General features: G+C 44.0%; 1 protein-coding gene across 1 annotated transcript in view; it reads right to left on the minus strand.

Moving 5' to 3' along the window:
* The window catches only part of lcor (ligand dependent nuclear receptor corepressor), a 67,332-nt gene extending 46,329 nt beyond the window's left edge, over positions 1 to 21,003 (minus strand). The window contains exon 1 of the mRNA XM_041036444.1: positions 20,907 to 21,003. Within this exon, the coding sequence (XP_040892378.1) occupies positions 20,907 to 21,003 (97 nt within the window). The remainder of the gene's footprint in view (positions 1 to 20,906) is intronic.
* Positions 21,004 to 21,389: the final 386 nt, after the last annotated feature.

Raw genomic sequence — 21,389 nt, forward strand, 5'->3', positions numbered from 1 at the left:
GAGCCACGTGCCTCGATTGACAAACGGAGGAAAGAGTGAAACCCACAGACGCCATTATGATGTTGAATCCCCCTCAAAAAAAAAAAAAAAAAAAAAGATTAATGCAAACAGTCGTCCACGTCCCGCTACGCCAACGTTAGGCGAAGGCTACGCGTTCGTGGCTAAACTGCCGACCACAGGCCACAGCACCAACTGTCACTGGCTCCTGTGTGGAACTGGAATTCCAACCAGTGACGTTCCAGTTTACATCCACGTCGTGACTCATATGATATATGCAGTGAAGACCGTAGTGAAGGAATTTAATAAAAAGGACCTTTGGTCACCAAAATCTAATCAGCTCCTCTTTGAGTCCAAATGAATGTTTGTGACAAATTTGAAGAAATTCCCTCCACACGTTCCTGAAGGGAACACACGGAGAATACGGGGAACCCGAAAACGTAATGCGCACGTCACACGTGGAGAACATCAGCCACTGTGACTCTCACTGCATCCTGCAGCTGGAACACAGAATCATAGGAAAGTTAAGTGAAATTCCCCGCGAGGGAGTGGGCGTGTTGCTGACGTCTCCATCCCGCCTCCTGCACGCCGTACCCGGATAACCAGAGTATTTCCTGTGAGAACGTGTCTGACATGGACAATCTCCCGGGCAACACGCTGGACAACCTTTAGCGTTCACACAAGAAAACGGGATCATGTTGAGGAGGCGACTGAAGCGTCCGCCCGTCTTGTTTCGGTGTCCAGTCATCACCAGTAGAAACTTGTGTGTGTCACTGGAAATGTTCCAGTTCTCAGTTAGTGTGTGAGTGAATGTTTATCTGCAGTAATATTATTTTGGCCCAATGAGGTTTCATAGGATAATTTCATTTGAAATCAACTTAGCAGGTCAGACTCCTCGACTGCAGTTTGATGTGATTACATGTGAAACCGCAGTTTGTTATTCAGGAATGACAGACCTCTGCATTCACCCACCAAATAAAACGAAGCCTCCTCTGTGAGTTTACGCACATTCTTGCCGCAGCCTTAAATCTTATTTATGTTTTCATTATTACTTGGTTGGACCCGTATTAGCTGCATTCACGGGAGCTGCTGCTTTTTCTGGAGCCGACAAACAAGTAAATAACACTGATTAAATCTGGTTTAAAAGATAAAGGTAGAGGTGACCGAAGGTTCTCAGACTATTAATTCAATTACACAAAAACAAATGACTAATAAGTATTTTTGATGTAGTTTTTTCCCTCTCTTTGATGGTATTTGCTGCCCTGACTGACTGGGTGAAGGCAGTTTAAGAATATTTGCTATGATTCCTGGTTTGTGTGTGACTGTTCTGCACAGTCAACAATAACCTGCCTTCAAAATAAATTAAAATGCTCTATTTAATCATATGACAGAGTTTTCTTTTTTAAAAATCTCCTCAGAACAAAAACAAAACATCTAATGCATCTTTTTAAATAAAACTATTAATATTTTTTTTTAGAAATTAAGATTCAGAAACTGATTTACACTAAAAAAAAAACAAACACATTTCACCTTTGAAATCTACAGGGAACAGAATCTACGGGGAACTGTATCTTAGATTCTTTTCTCTTTATATTTACAAACAACAACAACAACAACAACAACAAAACATATTTCTCTAATCATCAGAAAAAGCTCATATTCAAAGAGAAATCCTGATTTCACCTCAGGTGTCATTGAGGCTGATTCTGAACTCAACCCTGTTTGGTGTTTGTTGGTGAAAACAACACGTGGGTGTCGGAAGGTTCTGGTTCATGAACTTATTATTCTGGAAGTTTATAAAACCCAAACACACACTCGTGCGTGTGTGTGTGTGTGTGTGTGTGTGTGTGTGTGTGTGTGTGTGTGTGTGTGTGTGTGTGTGTGTGTGTGTGCGCACAGGGAGGAAACAAAGGCGTGCTGCTCTTCCTGCGTGGAAATATATCAACAAGTTCCTAATTTGTACAGGGAAGTGGCCTTGACTTTTATCCCTGGGTGCCGCTCTGAGGTCGGAGGCCGAACACTGACACCGGCCTCACTCGGCTGGAGAGCAGCGGCCCCGCCAGCTCCGAGACGTTAACCCACCACACTGAGCGAGCTCTTCTCTGTGGAGAAGAGAAACAGAGTCTAATGGCTTCAATTTTACTTTTATCTGCGCCTTTTATCAAAGGCATCTCTCAGCAGAAGAGCAGGCTAAATATGACTGATACATCACTGACGCTAACAGCGGTAAACAGGGAGGAGTGGAAGGGAAACGCAAAGGGACCAGAAAATATCACGAAGAACAGGGAAGAGATTTCCACTGCTCGAAACAGAGAAGCTGCAAAACAGCCTGCAAGAAAACCGCTGACAGCTGAGGGGGGTTATTTTCTGAGGTGATACATAATAATGACTGGATGCCACAAGGAATAATGAAACGCACACACTCACACTCAGTACTGTCAAAATAAAAGTGGAAAACTCGGGTTAAATTCGTACATAAGTATCAGCTACAAACTTTGAGCCTGATCCGAAGACTGTTAACAGTTAACAAGGTCAGGAGGCCCAGAGCTGATGAACAGCAACATACTTCTGGACTTATGGTGTGTGTGTGTTAAATGTGTATACTGTGTTTGCCATCTAAATATGTGTGTGTGGGTGGGGGTGGAGGGGGGGTGGCTTGTTGTTATCATATGATTTTCACATGAAGTCGTGCTGCTAACATTTTGACGGACAAAGGAAGCGATTCACACACAGCAGGACACACAGATGTATGAATTTAATAACAGAAATTTCCCTTAAAGGCTCAACACAAAGATGCCTGTCTGCTGGCAGCTGGCTGATGTGTTCACTGAATGAATAAATAAATAAATGCTGTTCAGAGTATGGTCTAGATCTGCTCTGTATGCAGAGCGTCCTGAGATCAGTTCAGTTATGTTTTGGCGCCATACAAATAAAAGGCAGTACAGTGAAGAGCTGCAGACGACGGGGATACACACAGTGCCAGCACGGCTGAACGGCTGCAGCTGCTAAGCTAAGAGCCTCAGCCTGAGCATCTTGACCACGGTAAAAACACATAAATAAAATAAAAAAACAAAACAAAACAAAACCAGCAGTAGTCTGGCTTTGTGAGGTCAGAGGGTTTTTGGTTTGAAAGCATGTCTGAGAAGGAAAACGCAGCAGCAGGTCGGCTAATTACTGAGACGCCTGTGTTATGAAGGCAGCCCGGCACCTGTTGATACGTCAGCGTTTGCATTTTGCTCCACTTAAGAGGAAATTTTCACTGAACTCTGGGGGTTTAACTTCCCACCTCACTGCAGTGATGTGGAAGTGTACTACATGGTGCGCTGGTACACTGTGACATCACCACTGGGCGTGACCGGACAGGTGCGCTTTAAAGTAAAAACTCAAAGGGGAAAGAAAAATGTTACTAATCCCTTCGATTATATTTTCAAGTTAAGATATAAAGTGAACATTCATTACATTAGAGGACTGTTAGAGCCCGTTTACTCCCAAATACCCATCATCCAACAGGCCCGCTGACTCTAACAGTGGGATGGACACAGCTGCAGGGACACAGCACAGAGACATCACAGATCACAAAGATAAGACAATGAGCTAAAACTGCTAATGTGTTTGTTTGGCTCTGTTCATGGGTTAAATCTGGGACATGAAATCGTATTTTTGTGCCTCGGTGCGTCATATGATCCGGTCAACATCCGCTGGCAGAACAAAAGCATCAGTCTGCTTTCAGGACACAGGGACTTCCATGGGTTTAAAGATTGATGCTCAATTACGGCCGTAAAGCCATTAGCTGCTTATTCCTTTAGAGAGCATGAGATATGAATGGCATTAGCCAACATAACAATATCAGGTTTTCAATAAAAATGTATATGATTTTATGGCACACGCTACGTGAGGGAGGCCATGTTAAACACAGCTAAAGAAAAGGTCTCATCCACAACCAGAAAAATGCTTTCGCTAAAACAAATAAGCAAAGGAAATAAAACAAAACTGCGTCAAAGACACCGCTTGTGGACACGACTACGGTAGCCACAGTGGGCCAAAGGTGAGCCACAGAGTTCTGCCTCTGTAACTGGACACTCAAACTATTTTACATGATAATTCAACATCTCTGAAAGCTCTGAACAGACGGAACGGATGAGAATAAACGTAGCCTCTAGAATCCATTTAGTTTGGTTTTCCACAGCTTTAGGGTGCACAAGTTAAAGATACCATAATTATTAGGAACTAAAATTTTTAAAGATTTACAAAGTGTTCACTAAAACTCTTTTATTTAGTTGAATAACTACTTGAAAGTTTTTTCCACACTGTTCTCTGTCAGTAAAAAAAAAAGGAGTAAAATGATGCAGGTTCCAGATTTATTTAATGATATTATGTTATTTTTATCATTTACTTTCAGTTTGTGAGCTCAAGTGAGTTTTCCTTCACATGCAGTGCAAAGTCCTGCAGACAGTGAAGAGGAAGCAGCTTTGGTTTGATCTGTGCGACGCTCTGAGACACTCTGAGACGTCCAGATGTTTACAGGAAAAAAAAAAGACAGCATACAACTCCTCACCTGCACTGCCAACACACACACACACACACACACACACACACACACATTATGGCATTAAAGGAGCACCCCGTGTTGAGAGCTTGAGATCTGAAGCCATTTTGGAGCCGAGGCTAAGTGCTGCAGTGGTTTTAATAGGACGCGACCACGTGACACACTCACACACATAATTGCAGAAACACTCTCACACACACACACAAATGCACCATATGGCTGCTGCTTTTAAGCCATCTTACTTCACATTCACACGTGTATGTGTGTGTGCACACATACACAAACTTGGACTTCTGTCTTTGTGAGGCCACTCACTGACATATTCCATTCCCTGGCCCCCTAACCCAAACCATAACCACAATCACAGCTAAATGCCTAACCCCAAACCTAAACCTAACCCCAAACCTAAACCTAAACCTAAACTTAAACCTGGTTCTAACATGAACCCTAAAACCAACTCTGAACCGTTGAACGATCAGAACGTCCTGATTTTCCTAAAACGTCCTCAGTCCATAAGGTCTGTCACTCAAACTGGTCCACACAAGACTGAAATACACACACACACACACACACACACACACACACACACACACAATGCACCTTCAGTGCACACACCAAGAGGAGGTCTTCAAATGGAAATATCTATATGTTACTGTTGGCACTGTGCTTTAACAACTGGTCATAAATATTTCCCTTTTTGCAAATCAAAGGTCTGGTGTACTCTCTTATCTCAGTTTTCCAGTGTGTGTGTGTGTGTGTGTGTGTGTGTCTCAGAGAGAGAGAGCAAGAGAAAGAAAGAGAGCGAGAGGGGGAGGAGGGAGGGAGGAGAAAGAGAGAGCAGCTCTGCAGTTCAATATTGACACAGCAGCAGAGGAGTCTCTTCACATTAATATTAAATGATATTATCACTAATATGGAGGAATGTTCTCTTAGTTAGCCCAACCTACAGCAGCAGCAGCACGCACACACAGATACACACACACACACACACACACACACACACACACACACACACACACACACACACACACACACACACACACACACACACACACACACAGGAAGTCATACTTCTTAGTTTATAGCTGTAACTATCCTTGACCTGTTCCCTAAACAGTTTTCTGCCCAATTTGTCTTCACAGTCCAAAGGTGGACAGTCCAAAGAGCCGCTGATAGGCCGCGGCACACCTTAGTTCACAAAATGTTCGCGACTCATTAACCACATCCAAAACTGAAAGCCTGAAAACAGCGTGACACAGATAGAGTGGCTCGGGGTTCCGGGTTCTTCTTGGTTTTAGAACAAAATTCTCAACGTCTTGATTTGAACGAGTTTGATCTGAAGCACAGACGCGCAGAACAGACGTAACAGTTCTGATACACAATCAGAGAGGAGGATTCTCTGTGGCCGTGGTTTAACTGAATCAGAAATGTGACGGCCCCTCTAATGCTGCTAATTTCAGTTTTACAAGTATTTTCCTACGTAGTTACATATTTATGATTCACATGAGTTTGCCGTTGTGGTTCTTATCTCTCATACTGATTTATACAGGCTTCAGCTCTTCAGAGTGCGACACAGTGCTTTCATTGTTGTGGCAACACTCGCACATAAAATGTCCAAATTGCAAAAGGCTGCAATGATAATTAGTCATAAAGAAATGTGTCTGATGCAGCGTTTTGAACGAGGAGGCAAAAATAACTACAAATTAGAGTCACGTCAAAAAAAATTACTGTAGCTTCATTCACACGGTCGAAACCCCAAACAGCCGCATTTTGATTCATGTGTTGAGAGAGAAATTAATTTCTGTATCCGAGTTGGAATATTGATTAAAAAGAAAAGAGTGTTGTGTTGTATATTCTGTTGAATTCCAGAATGAAACTTTTCAGAAAATCCCAGGACTTTCCAAACGAGCAGGATTAACACTGAACAGAAGAAGAAGAAGGAACAGCCCCTCTCCAACCTGCAGAGATCAGTGTGTTCATCTGATAACGAAATCAACATCAGGACGTGAACTCTCTTTACGACCTTCTGGGGTCCGCCTGGCTGTGAATTTCACGAGGAGGACAAGACGAGATAAAGTGCTCGAGAAACAGACCTTAATCAACGAGCTGAAGGAAGAAGAAAATGCCGTGTGGTTGCTGACAGCTCGTTACTGCAACTTACAGTACAGAATACTACAGTACCCATGAGCCCCATCAGCTGCTGCTGTGGACATGAGGAAGGTTTTTCTTCAGTGGGAACAAAGCACCAGTTAAAGCTGCTCTGATCACTGCGGTTTCTTAATCTGCTGTGTCCAGATTGAGTCTGTTAATGCGAGTTTACCTGCAGCTACTGTTTAATAAGACGGAGTTTCTTATTTAACAGTACAGTTTATATTATATTTCTTTTATGAAATCCTAGCAACCACTCCTCTGGTAGAAGATTAAGATTAATTAAAGATTAATAAACAAATAAACAAAACCCGAAACGAATTGATTACATTGCAGAAAGAATCTGAATCATTTCTCTCTTTCACGTCGCAGTAAATTCATCGTCTCTGGCTTCTGGACAAATTAGACAGATGAAACTGAAGAGTTTCACTCTGGTCTGTGGGAAACTGTGACGGGTATTTAATGATTTTCTGACTTTGGTTTGATTAATTCAACAGTTGTCCGATTAACTAAAACTCATTCACACACTCTAAATCCTAAACGTCTTCTGGATCTTTTTTTTAAGCGATGAAGAAGCAGGTACTGCAGCACACGGATCACAGTTTATCTCCCAGGCAGGATAATGAGTGTGAGTGTGTGTGTGTGTGTGTGTGTGTGTGTGTGTGTATGTGTGTATGTGTGTGTGTGTGTGTGTGTGCGCGTGTGTGTGTGTGTGTGTGTGTGTGTGTGTGTGTGTGTGTGTGTGTGTGTGTGTGTGTGTGCGTGCGTGCGTGTGCGTGTGTGTGTGTGTGTGTGTGTGTAGACATTCCTCAAAGCATTTGAGAGCTACATACATTTATAAGATCTCAACATTTACATGAGACGACCACAGAGGCATGACACCTGCACTGGAGTGTGAGAAATAATAATATTAGTAAAAAAAAAAAAAAAAGTGTGTTTCCCAAAAATCAACCCTGACACATTTGAACAAACACTGGAGGAAACATGGAGGGAAAAAAAAAACCCAACCTGCCCACGCCTCAATTAAATCTGAGACGAAAACGTCTGCAGCTGCAACTGCAACACACTCATTTGAGGGTGGGTGTTAGAAAATCGAGCAGAATATAAAGTTGCAGGATACAAGTGCCTCTTGGCAGAAATGAAAAAAAAATCAAGAGATCGTTCAGAGAGCTGCAGAGTCGAGGCAGCTGATTGATTCCTTTATTGCTGCCTCCGAAAAAGTAGAGCCTGTAGTGACAGTGTGTGACATAATCTGGATAAAATGTCAAAATACCAAAGGCAGCATAAAAGTAGGAGCAGACACGGAAGAAAAACATGTATGAAGACAGAATGGAGAAATAAAACTGCAACTGTGGGAGGAAAAGGAGATGAGGGCAGAGAGAAGTGAGGAGGTGAAGAGAGGAAAGACAAATGAGGAGAGGAGAAAGAAAGACTTGAGAGGGGATGAAGGCCTAAAAGAAGAGAGGAGTGTGTGTGATAACGGGGCTGGACGTGAAGGAAAGACGGGAGGAGCAAGGATGAAAAAGAAGCGGGTAAAAAGAAATAAGCACGTGAAATAAATGAAAGATGAATACAAAAGGGAAAAACACAAAAAGGGAAAAAAAGAAGAGTAAGAGACACGATAAAGAAAAACAGAGGGAAGGAGCAGAAGGAAAGAGGGATGAGAGGATGAGAGATGGAAAGGATGCAGCAGGGAGAGGAGGAGATAAAAATACAAGTGGTGACATTTCTCCTGGCAGTGACGGGAGTGGCGCGGCGGCAGAGCGGCGTTTGTTGCTTGACCTTCAGTTTTATTGGAGTGAGTGTGTGTGTGTGTGTGCGTGCGTGCGTGCGTGCGTGCGTGCGTGCGTGCGTGCGTGCGTGTGTGTGTGTGTGTGTGTGTGTGCGTGTGTGTGCGTGTGTGTGTGTGTGCGTGTGTGTGTGCAGCAGCCTGGTGGGCTTGACTCCTAACTGAGGCTGACACGGTCACACACAGAGGAGAGCTGAGAGCCCCCAGCTCTGCCAACCAGCCCGGCCCTCACACAGCACAGCTGGCCCTGTCACCTCCACTTATCCTGCCCAGCCCCAAGTCTGCCTGTACAGTAACTCAGAGTGTGTGTGTGTGTGTGTGAGTGTGTGTGTGTATGTGTGTGTGTGTGTGAGTGTGTGTGTGTGTATGTGTGTGTGTGTGTGTGTGTGTGGCTTCAGTACAATGCTGGGTAAAAGCCAGATGCAAAGGCTTGTGAGCACAAAGGTGCATTAAATTAAATTTTACTGTCGTTGCTGCTGCTCTGTGTGACCATAAATTATCTGCAGCAGTTGTCAGGTTTGTTGTTCAGCACTAACAACTAATAACTGCTTTAAATCAGAGGGAAAACACGGAGAGTTTAACCATTAACAACAGAGTTTAAACATCGGGAATGTACTCGATTAAGTGTTCAAGTAATTTTCTTAAACAACAAAAACAAAAAAAAAACCCCAACATTTTCTGGCTCAATCTTCTAAAATGTGAGGATTTGCTGATTTTCTCTTTTATTTTATTTTAAATGTGAGTATTTTAAACTGCAGGTCACACTAAACAAGCAGTAAAGTCAGTGCTGTCCACAGGACGGGTTGGACAGGGATTTAAGTGCCTGGTTATGGAAATTCAGTTTATGCAAAGCCTGTGCAGCCTCCCTGTATATGCCCTGTATTTCTGTAGAGCCTAAAAAATTCATTGCAGGCATCCAGGCTTTTTCACACATTGGTGGTTCAAGCGTTAACACGGCAATAATGCATTTCCCCATTTCCAGACCATTAACAAACACTGTATGTGCTGTACGCTCTCCGAGACAGCTGCTGGCAGTGCCAGAGACCAGTCCCTGTCCTCCACCTGGTCATTAAACAAGCAAACAGAAACAGAATAAAGACGACAAGTAGTAAACAACAACAACAACATCTTCCAACTGTTGTGTGTCATGAAGGAGTGAAGCAGACTTTGTGTTTCTGGCCTCGGCTAAAGACTCTTCAGCCAAATATCCTCCACATTCTCACCAAACCCGACGCGTTTATCGGCTGCTTTCAGACGAGGAGATATACATGAGCAAACCAAACAATAAACTCAGTACAACAAGTGCAAGAGGACGAGAAATGCGTGACTGCACACCTACATGTCAGCAGCTATGAGAGCAGGAGGCGGTCTGCAGGAAAAAAATAGATGAATGACAGACTGGAGACAAAGACACGGAAATGGCTGGTAAGGTGGGAGTTAAGGTGGGTTGTAGGCGGCGCTGAAGAGACGGCTCCAGTCTGGGAGAGAAAATCATGTCTGCTGTTCCCTGCAGCTAACGTCTTTTGTCAACCTCATTTTCTGGAGACAACAGAATCAGCGCCTAACCAGATAGATAGCAATTGGTGCATATGATGAATACTTGAGGAACAGACCATGAAAGGGGGAATTATTTGTTCCTAGAACTGATTTTAGATGCGTTTTACTCCTTTTTACATGAACTAATAAAACGATGGTGATTCCTCTGAGCCACAGAGCTCCACCGTCGTCCAGGAACTATTAAACAACACATCCATTACATGTCTAAACACGCTGTTTCACTAGGTGATATGTTCCTTTATTACCATGAACACACACACACACACACTGTAGATTATTTTGAATCAGTCCCACACACACACACTGTCCTGTTAGTATAAACGCTGTGTATTAACCCACCGCTGAAAATAGTTCTGATTAAACGCACGACTTCCTCCTGGAGAAAAAGCTCCAGTGGCCAAATGTTTTGGGGGATTACTGAGCCTTTTTTAATAAAAGCTTATATGCATGAACCGTTTTTAAATATTTAATCGGATCAATGGGCTCAGGGCTGCAGAAAGGGTGAAGATACTGACACACTGTTGGTTTTAGTCCTTTAAATATTTTATATTTTACACAAAACATCCAGAACAACAGCAGCTTTAACCTGTGCCGAATTAACCTGCATTGTTTCCTGATAAGAAAAGATTTAATTCCTGTCCTGCTGCCGGCGAGTTTCTTTTAACTTTCCTTAGATCATTATCAGTAATGGTAAAAATGGAAATGTATGGTTTTTTTCTTGAGGGTAGTGCCAGATGAAATAAAAACTGAAATAAAAGTGGTTTATCCCCATGGGAGTATGAATGTGTTTTCCACATTCAAAGGCATTCTGCCAGTTATATTCTGAGATTTTCTGTCAACAAAATTAACATTTTGGCCAAAGGGTGACGCTACATGAAAGTTCCTTTAGTGTCCAAAATGTAAAGGGTAAATCCTTTGAGAAGCATGAATGTGTTAAAAAGCTCCATTAAGCTCTAAACACATCTATTATTTGTATAACTGGACTGATAAATAGGCCATTTTGAGCCTTGGGTATATATTTTTTGCTTTGCACGTTGGAGCTTTGTTAAGAAAAGTGCTTTTCAAATGTAGAATACAATAATTCTTATCACTCTAACATCCGTCACATCAGTGTCTCTGTTGGTCGGTAATAATAACGGCTGTTCACGCCAAACAAAACAGCGTTATGCAGGGAAAATTTCTGCCTCAAAGTTTATTAATCCACCAAAAAATCATCGCAACTCGTCCTTTCTTGACCATAAGAACCGCGTGTTTGACAGCTACGTGGTGAGATGCTGCTGAGTCTGTGCTGATCCTCATCAAATCTCATTTACCACAAACGACCTCGAACGCCCCGGTGGAAACAGAGGGTGGCCTGTGCAAGAAGCCTCAGCCCTGACAAGGAGGTCAGTCTTCCTCGGGCGGCGTGAGTCGGACCCCGACACACTCTGCAGCCTCAGAGGGCATCACAGGGGGGGACGAGCCTCTATTCTGTTCTTTCTACAACGAGCTCTGTGTGTTTTTAACAGCGCTGACATCTCCGAGGCCCCCTCTGTTCTGAAAACCAGCTCCTTCTGACACGGAGGGGACGCGGCGTTTACATGGCGGCTCGTTCACGAGGTTTAGGTGAAGTTTGTTTGCAGAGGTGATTAACAACAGACAGAAAAAAAGAGTGAACAGACTATGAAATTAAGCTGAAAGTGAGTGGGTGGTGCTTTCTCTCTTTTTTTTTTTCCCTCTGGCCCTTTACTCCCTGTGTTCGTCTGCACAAGCTGTCAGAGAGAGAGAGACCCGGAACAGAACCGAAGGTTTGCAGTGATAAAAGATAACTGGAGCGGATAAAGTGAGCATACAGGCCGTTCCTCTTCCAGTCCTGCCACGCTTGTTTTTATTTTTAACCCAACACTCTGAGACAGTTGGTGGGTTTTCTTCTCCACAGAGACTCAGAGCGTGGGGTGAGCAGGAAGGGACTCGTGCTCAAACACACCTTTACAGGAGGGAGCTGAGATCGAAACAGGTGACCTCTGTGTTACAGGACGACGCCCGTGTCCACAAGGTCACCGTGATACACGTTCCTGTGCCGCTCTCACTGTTCCTGTCCTGGGTTTTCTCCCAGGCTTTTTTTTAAAGGATTCCACTTTGAAAGGATAATTTCCTGTAAACACTGTTGTTATAAATTCTCCTGCTTGATTTATTTACATGGTGATTAATGTACCTGGAGACATTGACTGTTGGAGTTGTTGATTAAAGGGCAGAGGCAGCAGGCTACGTGATGTCTAAACAGGCTTATGAGGGTTTTCAGGTACAAAACGTTTACAGTATCTTTGTGACTTACTTTCTGTCAACACTGGATGTATTACCTCCGTCGAACAGGTCACGTTTCCAGTCCTGTTTGCTTCCTTTTGTTTTTTTTTAGCTAGTTGTACTGTGTGTCAAAAACTAAACACATTTAAATAAGATTTGGATGAAGATCATTCACTAAGACTGCAGCAGTAAAGCATTGTGTGTAAAGCACCAAATGTAACGCGCTGGGTGCGTTTTGATGTGACGACGGTGGAAGGAATTTACGGTGAAACCCAAAGTGGTGACAGGGATTTTTGCAGTTAATTAACATTTCTGAAGATTTTTTTTCTGTGTGTTCTGTTTGCTCGAGACGTTTCTCTGAACCTTTTCATGGATGGAATACGGTTTATTAGATGATTAAAACAAAGGGCAAAGGCTCAGGAAAGAAGAACTGATGTTGTATCCTTCATCTTATCTGAAAACTGTTAAACACTACAGAGGAGCTACATTATGTTGGTGAGCGAGCTGGTTTGTGACAGACTTTTGTCCTTCTCCAGGAAGTTCTAAGAGGCTTTCTCAGCTTTGGGCAGACTAAATGTGTATTTTGAATTTAAATGAGTTTTTTTTTTCTCTTTTTTTTTTGTTTCCCTGTCTGTGAGGCAGCAGCAGCAGCAAGTTTACCTGCGTCTCCATGAGCAATCTTTTGTCCATGGCCAAATCATAATGAAGTCCCATTCAGTCTTTGAATTGCAAATAATTGCCCATTGTTTCCGTGTCATTTGTTGTGCAAACCTCATCTGTCATGTGTCCTCGCAGGGTTTGTAGTATGAAAGCAGCATACCTCACTAAACACTCCCTCCTCTCACCCTCTCACCCTCTCCTTCACCACCTCTCTCTCTCCATTGTTCCAACTTGCCCCTCCCTCACTCCCTCTCTTTCTCTGTAGGAACTACATTTCCCAGGGTGCACCTGTGGTGCCCTGCCATGTCCAGGGGGGGTACAGGATCTTTAAACAAACATGCCCTGATAAAACTCCACTTAAACACAGACACGTTGAGCTCTCACCTCAAACATCTGCTCAGCAACCACAAAAGAGACAGAACGAAAACACACTGTAAAAGCACACGTCCTCTTGGATTCATGTCCTCTAATTACATAAAGTGAGACTAAGTAAGTACTGAATGAAGAAATCATTCTTTCTCACAGGTAAAAAGTTGAATTTAAAAGTTACAATTCGCACAACAGATTTTTAAAAATGGAGGGAAGCAGAGGAGGGATCCGTCCTCCAGGACGGACAGACATGAAACTGATGCAGAATGGACAGAACCATCAGAATGGACAGAATCTGAGATCATAAACATAAATGAAGACCATGACCCAGAGCGACGTCCAGCAACATCCAGCATCAGCTTAGCTAATATTAGCCAATGTCAGCAAACTCTGGGTAAATGGTGCAGTATAATGCACATTACTGATTAACTTTACTGACTTTATGACTCCTCTCCACCTGCGCTCTCACACTGGTTTAGCTTTGTAGTATTTCATGCTGAAATACTACAGCATGGGAATTAGCATTACTGTGGCTTGTGGCCACAGTTCACGCTGTGAGATGATGAGGTTTTTGAAAAAACATCAACAGCAGCTCTGGCACTACGCTCTTATTGTTTTTATTTCCTGACTAAATGGTCCCAGTTCATTTATTTAACCCGCTCTGTAAAAACACCAGCTTTGTCTCACTGTACAAACTGACAGGGACGTGTAACAGGCAACTGAGTACAGTATTTATCAGTGACGACACATCTGTAAGAGCACTGTAAACCTGGTTATGCTCATATTTGTCATATGTTTTCTTGTTGTAGATCTAATTATATATCAGTGGGTGAATTACAGACATTTATTTATATGAGATTATTGCTTTAATGGTTCAGAACAGACGGACTGTCCCTTTAACTCTGAACCATGACAGCTTAGCACCGCTTAACCGACTGTTCAGCCCTATTATTATCTCATTAGCTGATTCCTCTTGTTCGGGAATACTGAGGTGCCACGTGGTATCAATTCATTTACACGCACTTTTACTTTAATTCCATTAATTCCATTAATACTGGATTCTCAGGAAGAAGCAGAGATTTGAGAATTCGCTCATTAAAATAAAAAGGAACTTCCTGAGCTTCATCCTCATCGCAACCGCATGACCAGCCGCGGGTCTGAACCCCCCACGCAGCTCTTTGAAGGAGGTGGAGGCTGAACTGAATGTCCTCACTTTCCGAAAATGTCCTCACATTCGAAGTCTTTAAAATTGGTCTTTACAAAGACATAAGTACAGCAGCGCACACACCCGGGGTCGTCCACGCCATTGATCAAATACTCAAATATGACCTTCCACACAAAAGCAGCCATTATTGAAGAACCAGGAGGAATTCGCTGAAGGCGAGTCCGAGTAAACATTCCTGCTGCTCTAAAGCCTCGACACCTCTCACCAGCCCTCTGTGTGTGTGTGTGTGTGTGTGTGTGTGTGTGTGTGTGTACTCCAAACACAGACTCCAAACCGTGCATGAGCCCACATGGCGTCAGTGTCCAAAGAACCGTACCAACGAGGTCAGGTAGCTCACATAACAGAAGGAACTCACACACACACTCACAGTAGAAAGCTTACATAAATTTTAAAGTTTGAGTCAGGGACACTATGTACAAGGTTTAGTGTAAGGAAATGGAGGACTTTGGTCTCTGTTGAGACTGAAGGGGAGAAAAGACAGAGTGAAAGTGTTGCCTCTGAAGATTCACTGTTTTTGATTTCTGATCCCCAAACTGCAAATATACACATCTGCAAAACCTGAAGTTAAAGAAAAGCTGATTTCTATAGTATTTAAATTTCCAAATGCCGTTGTCATTTATTTTATTTGCTTCCTTGAATTATTTACTTAATAAAAAGTAAGAAATCTTTTTCTGTTTCTGTTTTTATTAACAGAACAGAACATAAAAGACCTGCCAGCGTGTCCTCGATCTGCTGACTTCCAATTAAGCATTATCAGCGGGTAAATCACTGACACCACTTCATCAGCGGAAGTCAGTTATCAACCTATAAATATCAGCGAGCTGAATCCATCTATAGCATCGCTATCGTGCTTATATTTGTCTGTTAGCTGAATATCGGCCTCTCAGTGTCTCCTTTCATCTGGACGTGTTCTGAGTTACTGTAAGATAAATTCAGGTAAATTATTTGGTTTGTTATGATGACACGTACATCACTTACATGTGTGTCTGACAGTGACCCACACACACACTCACACACACCTTGGAATAGGCCACAGGTGCATCGACCTTTGCTTTAAAACTTTTCTGTCGCGAACAAACACAATAAAAGCACCATAAACTATTTTTAGCTCCTTCGATACACCAAATACAATAAATATCTTCAGTATTGATTAACCTACTGATTATTTTCTTGATCAATCACTTCATTCAACAACAGGCGTGTCAGAGCTTGTATGCTCCTCCTGAGGAAACTGCATGGTTTTGAGATTGATTCAGAAGATCCCAGGGGACGGAAACGGCAAAAATAAAATAAAACAAAATTACAACAAAGAAGTGACTCTGTGTGAAAGATAAAAAAAAGAAGAACAGGAACAACAACCACCAAAAAGGCTTGTTTAGAAAATCAGCTGCCTCCCGCCTCTCCTGGGACTCCAAAACAGCTTGTTCTTTTAAAGCTGTCACACTCCCGTCTTTTCACGCGCTCAACAGAGACGATTATTTTCTGAAATATTTGACTTCTCTCTCAAGAGCCTGCGAAAACGAGATGAAACAGTTTCCTGCTCAGAAACAAACTCAGGCTTGGAGGATAAAAGACGCAGGAACGCAACCGTGTTTGAACATGAGGCAAGACGTCGCTGGAAAAGAGCGCAGCGGTCAGCGGACGACACACACACACACACACCTTCTGTCGACACTCACTCAGTGCCAGTGGTGTATTTTGCTTTTTCCACAGATTGCAGTCAAACCCCCCCCCCCCCCCCAAAGAGAGCAGCCCACCTCCCACAGGGCTCCTGGTTGGCATGGATCGGCCCCCCGAGATAGCTCCACACACACACACACACATCGCTGTCGAGCAGAAGGTGTGTGTGTGCATGCATGTGTAATGAAGAGGGTACACAGAGATTTACAGCGCTGGCACCCGGTCTGGTCAAATGGGTGGATCGCTGCCACTCTCCCCACCAGCTCCTGATAAATGTGCCATGTTTTGTTTTCCTTTCCCATGAAAAGAATTAGCAAGATGTGAAAGTGGAAGGCAGATCTCTCGGGGCGTCCATCTGTCCATTACTGAAATAAAAGCCGACCGCTCAGAGAGGGAGGCGTGGTGGAGAGATAGAGGATTTTGTTGACTTAATAAGACAAGGATTTGACTTTGAGTACAGCAGGCAATCGAGGGAGCAGACAGCGAAAAAAGATCTATGGATAGATAAACAGAAATAAAGAAAGAAATCAGGAAGATCTGTTAAATCAATGATCCTCCAAACCAGAGTGGATGATCTCACACATCCTGCTTTAACTGTGGGGAGTAATCGGAGGGGGTATTTGCTGGAAATGTAAAACGTAAACGTGCAGCTAAAAGCACCAAGGCGGCGAATCACGTGACAGCGACGAGCAGGTGCCAAAGACCTGTGAGCTACGGAGCTGCAGCAACCAGCCGAGCAGTTTGGACATTTTTCACCAATTTTCTGTTGATCAAACAAGAAACTGATCGGCGGGTTAATGGATCCAGAGAACAACCATAAGCAGCAGCCGATTTCAAATAAAGCAGAACTTGGGCTCAACCTGAGTGTCAGTAACATCAGCCCAGAGTCCGGGGAAGAGGCACGAGGAACTTGCTAAGTGTTATGAAAGAATAACATACCCCACGTTCCCATTTTGGCCAAGTTTCTCTAATGTAACTCAAGAGACTCAAGGATAAATAAAAGTTAAATTTAAAAAATGTATAAAACATTACTGAGACTCCAAGTTATACATTAGAACATAGCAGTCACTAATAAAACTGCACAGCCTCCATTAACATGTTGCCAAATAGTTCAAAGTCAGCACACTGTCTTTTCTGTTGTCTTTTTAACTTGATATGTGGCAGCAGGAGGTTTGGGTGAAGGGTTAGAGACAGGAGACACAGAGAAAGATGGACAACAAGCTAAATGCCCCCCCCCCATCTCATTGCTCAGTATATATCATCATACAGCCCAAAACCAGGGACTCACGAACGCTGGACACCGCTTGAGTGAGTGCTGCACTGAAACATTTAGTCAACCCAAAACTGTAATTCCTCTAACCGACTCCACCGATGGCACTCTGACCGAGCTCAGAGCAGCTCTGTCTGTGAGACGTGTTGGAAGTAAAAACGCAATCTGCCGCTCAGACTCACACCTCTCGCTCTCCCTCACAGTCTGTCTCTCTGCAGCACTGCCACAACCTTTCAGCAATCAAATTAGCTGCACTCTCTTACCCAGAATATGTGCCAAAGGAATCGGCAGTCGGGCTATAATTGCTACCAGCTAATAACGTTAACCTTTCTATGGCATATAGGCCCTACTTTATTATCAGTGCAGCACAGGGCAAGAAAACGAAGCCGGCTGTGTCGACAAGCTGCATCTGTGTGCATCACCATGAACTTTAATAAACTGTAAGATGTCCACCTCTGTTACCTGACCTTCTGAAACCAAGTGTCTCCAACACAGTGATCATTATATCCTTGACAACAGTAAAGTTATGTTACTTTAAATTCCACGCCAGCACACTTTTTTTTTTTTTTTTTGAAAGAATAAACCTCTTCTCAGGTATCAACATCTCAAATCAAGAGTTTAGTCTCGTGCCAAGAGCTTCATGATATCTAGAGCTGAAACTATCAGTTAGCCTTCAAATCATTTTTCCATGTAAAAATGCCAAACATTCTCCAATTAAAGTTTCTCAGTTGTTAAGATGAGCCACGGTTTCTTTTACTTTTGTGTTTGTAAATGCAACAGCTTGGGTTTTTGGACTGTTGGTAAGACACAATAAGACATTTCAGGACGTCACCTTGCTCCAAAAGAAACACATTTTTTACCACTTTCTGGTGTTTTGCAGAAAATAATCATTAGTTTCAGCCTTAGTGATAAAACCTTGACAATGAGTGACAGCAGGAATTGTTAATGGTGGCAAATCTGTAACTGCAGCACCTTCGCACAAAGGAGCCTCGGTATTTTAAAGTAGTGCATTTTCTTTTAAGACTCACAGCATTTTGGAAACAAATTCTTCAGCTGGTCAGAAGACAAATCCTTTAATGCTCCAGTTTCTCACAGTTTGAGAGCTGATTAGCCTTCGGACAAATAAACATGTCAGACTTCAGTGGGAGCGCTGAGAACCGCTGCTGTGCTGCTCGGCCCTAAAACTTGTCACGCAGCGCAAACCAATGAACGCCAACGACCAGAAACGAATGTGCCGAACCAACACACAGCTCGAATCCATACAAACACACACACACACACACATATATATACACACACACACACACACACACACAGCACAGCATATAGAGCTAAAGCAAGCTGTAACATCTGACCTTGAGTTCATTATTGTGTATGATGGTATTTGTGCCCTGTGGTATTGTGATATTACTACTTGCAATAGTGAGCTTACAGTATGTTTATATCACCATAGCTTTTCTCTGGGGAATTAGAGTCTGAGAGATCTGATCAAAATCTTTCCACTGTTCATTACAGGTTCACTTGCAGCCCTCCAAACTGCGTTGGACTTTTAGGGAGGGGACCAACATCATCCTCTGCTGCCTTTAACTCACACCCAGTGACCCACTAAATCTTTAAAACAGCACAAATTAGACTAAAAACGTAGGCAAGAGCAGGATGCACAGAGAGCAGCACCGCCATCACTGATATGTGAAACCAGAAAGCAGCTTAAAGCTCAATTTTACTGAGCAAATAAACATATTTTAGTGGCATCACGGTGAAAAATCCCCGCTTCCAGCGATCAAACTGATTCAAGGGTGAAGGAGGAAACGCCTTTTGTTGCCGTTTGTTTATACTGTTGATTGTGATTCCTTATGGCTTTACGCTGATCACACCAACTGGAGGTCAGAGATTACGCAGCCTTTTAATTTACCACTACATCCCCTCATTAGGAGGTTTTCTTACTAAAAAGCCCCACTAGCCTACTCGGAATCAGGCCATGTGAGTTATTATAAAGCGGTCGGATGGGTAAGTAGGTGACAGGTCAACGCGCAACATCTGGACACAGAAATGCATCCAAAAACAAGTGGAGCCGCAACACCCCGACTCTGCTGCTGCCGCCGCTGGTGCTGCTGCTGCGGTGGTGGTGGTGGTGGTGGTGCTTTATACCGCCGATAAAAGCCAGATTAGGAGCCGGGCAGAGAGCCGAGGAAACCCAGAGAGGTTAGGAGATCAGAGGCGAAGAGTGGATGATAATCTTGCCATAACATCGGGATAGGTCGATGTAACCGGATTAAACCGAGCTAATGAAATACAGCAGATATAGTGTATAGGGGGTGGTGGGTGGGAGAGGCGCATGGATGAGAAAATCCAAAATAAAAGCCGACACGAACTAATGGGAGAAGCAGGAAGAGGTTAAGGTTTAGGTTAGGTTTTAGGTTCTTCAGTAAGACAAAGACTGACACCCGTCATGGCCGCTGCTGGAAACTGTGCCTGCAGTGATCGGCTGAGGCTGTCCTGTCACAAACATTAAAAAAAAAAAAAAAAAAATCATAATTATGGATTCATGCGAACTGTGCCGGACAAATCTCAACCGCAGAGTTTTCCACCGCATCCAGGGACGCCGTTTCAACAAGTACCGGGCCCGGTTTACGGGCGAGTACCGAGGCATTCCTCCCTGCCGGCCGACCCCCCCTCCCCCCGTACCTTCCCCCTAAAATACAAAATTATTTCCTCTGACATTTTCCCCAATGCAGCAATGCGCGCTCCCAAAAGCCGATTTCCTTGGCAGTGGAGGGGGAGGAGGAGGAAGAAGGGGAGGTGGTGGTGGTGGTGGTGGAGGGGGGGTGGCGTTATGTTTGGAGATTGAGAGCGCGCACCGCCCTCCCCCCCAACCAAATGCTCACCGCGGCGGCGCGCACGCGGGCACGGGCCTGCCTATAGCGGGGAAGCCGATTGGCTGGGGCGCAGCTCCATCTGCACACGTGACATGCCCTGCTTACAATAAATAAACAGCTATGGAATAATGTATAAAAATACCCTCGCGGCTCCCAACCGCCGACCCCCTGAATAAAACAACACTCAACAGTCAAACAGCCAACAAACCGCAAAGTGTGCAGGTGGAACACCTGGCAACGCGCCCGACACAAGCCCCAAAAACTTGGAGCTGAATATTTTTGGATATGTCCGGTGGGAGGCGGGCAGCGCCAGGCAGCAGCAGTGCGTAACGAGAAAAAAAAAATGACAGCTTCATGGAGAGGCTATAGGTTTTCCCGTGGACATTACAGCCCGGCTCTTTGCTCTTTAGACTCCAAAAAACCAAACGCAACACAGTTACCGGCACCCCCCGACCCCCCCGGACCACGCCACACACACGCACACACACAATGCCAAGCGAGCTTACCTACACAGTGAATGAGTTTGTGCCTCCAAGAGTCAAGTTCCTGCCGAAAGCCGCGCCTCTCTATCGTGCATTGCTGCCTTTTGCACAGACTCGCCATTTTCTATCGGCCCCTCCCGTGGGCGCGCACATACTGCTGGGTGCTTCCCTGCGCGCACGTCACCGGTGGTTTTTATTCTAGGGCTGGGTGGAGTGAGATATGAGGGGGACGGGGCTGCAGCATCCCCCTTTCTATAGCGCTCATTTGTCCCACCCACCAAAAGCGCCCCTTTCCCTCCCCTCCCCTCCCCTCCATCCTTCCCAGCATCTCTGCCCGTGGATGTGCTGTCATTGGTCGTTTGATGGGATGTTTGTCTGTTTTAATGTAGTGTAGACTGCAGCACATGGCGCCTGTGCTCCAAATTTGCCAGTGGCTTAAAGCTATGTGTGTCAAAGGGCGCGGGTGTGCCGGGGATTTAAAATGCGCATAAAGACACTGCACTGTTT

The sequence above is a fragment of the Toxotes jaculatrix genome, chromosome 4 (genome assembly GCF_017976425.1).
Source record: "Toxotes jaculatrix isolate fToxJac2 chromosome 4, fToxJac2.pri, whole genome shotgun sequence".
Classification (NCBI taxonomy): Eukaryota; Metazoa; Chordata; class Actinopteri; family Toxotidae; genus Toxotes; species Toxotes jaculatrix.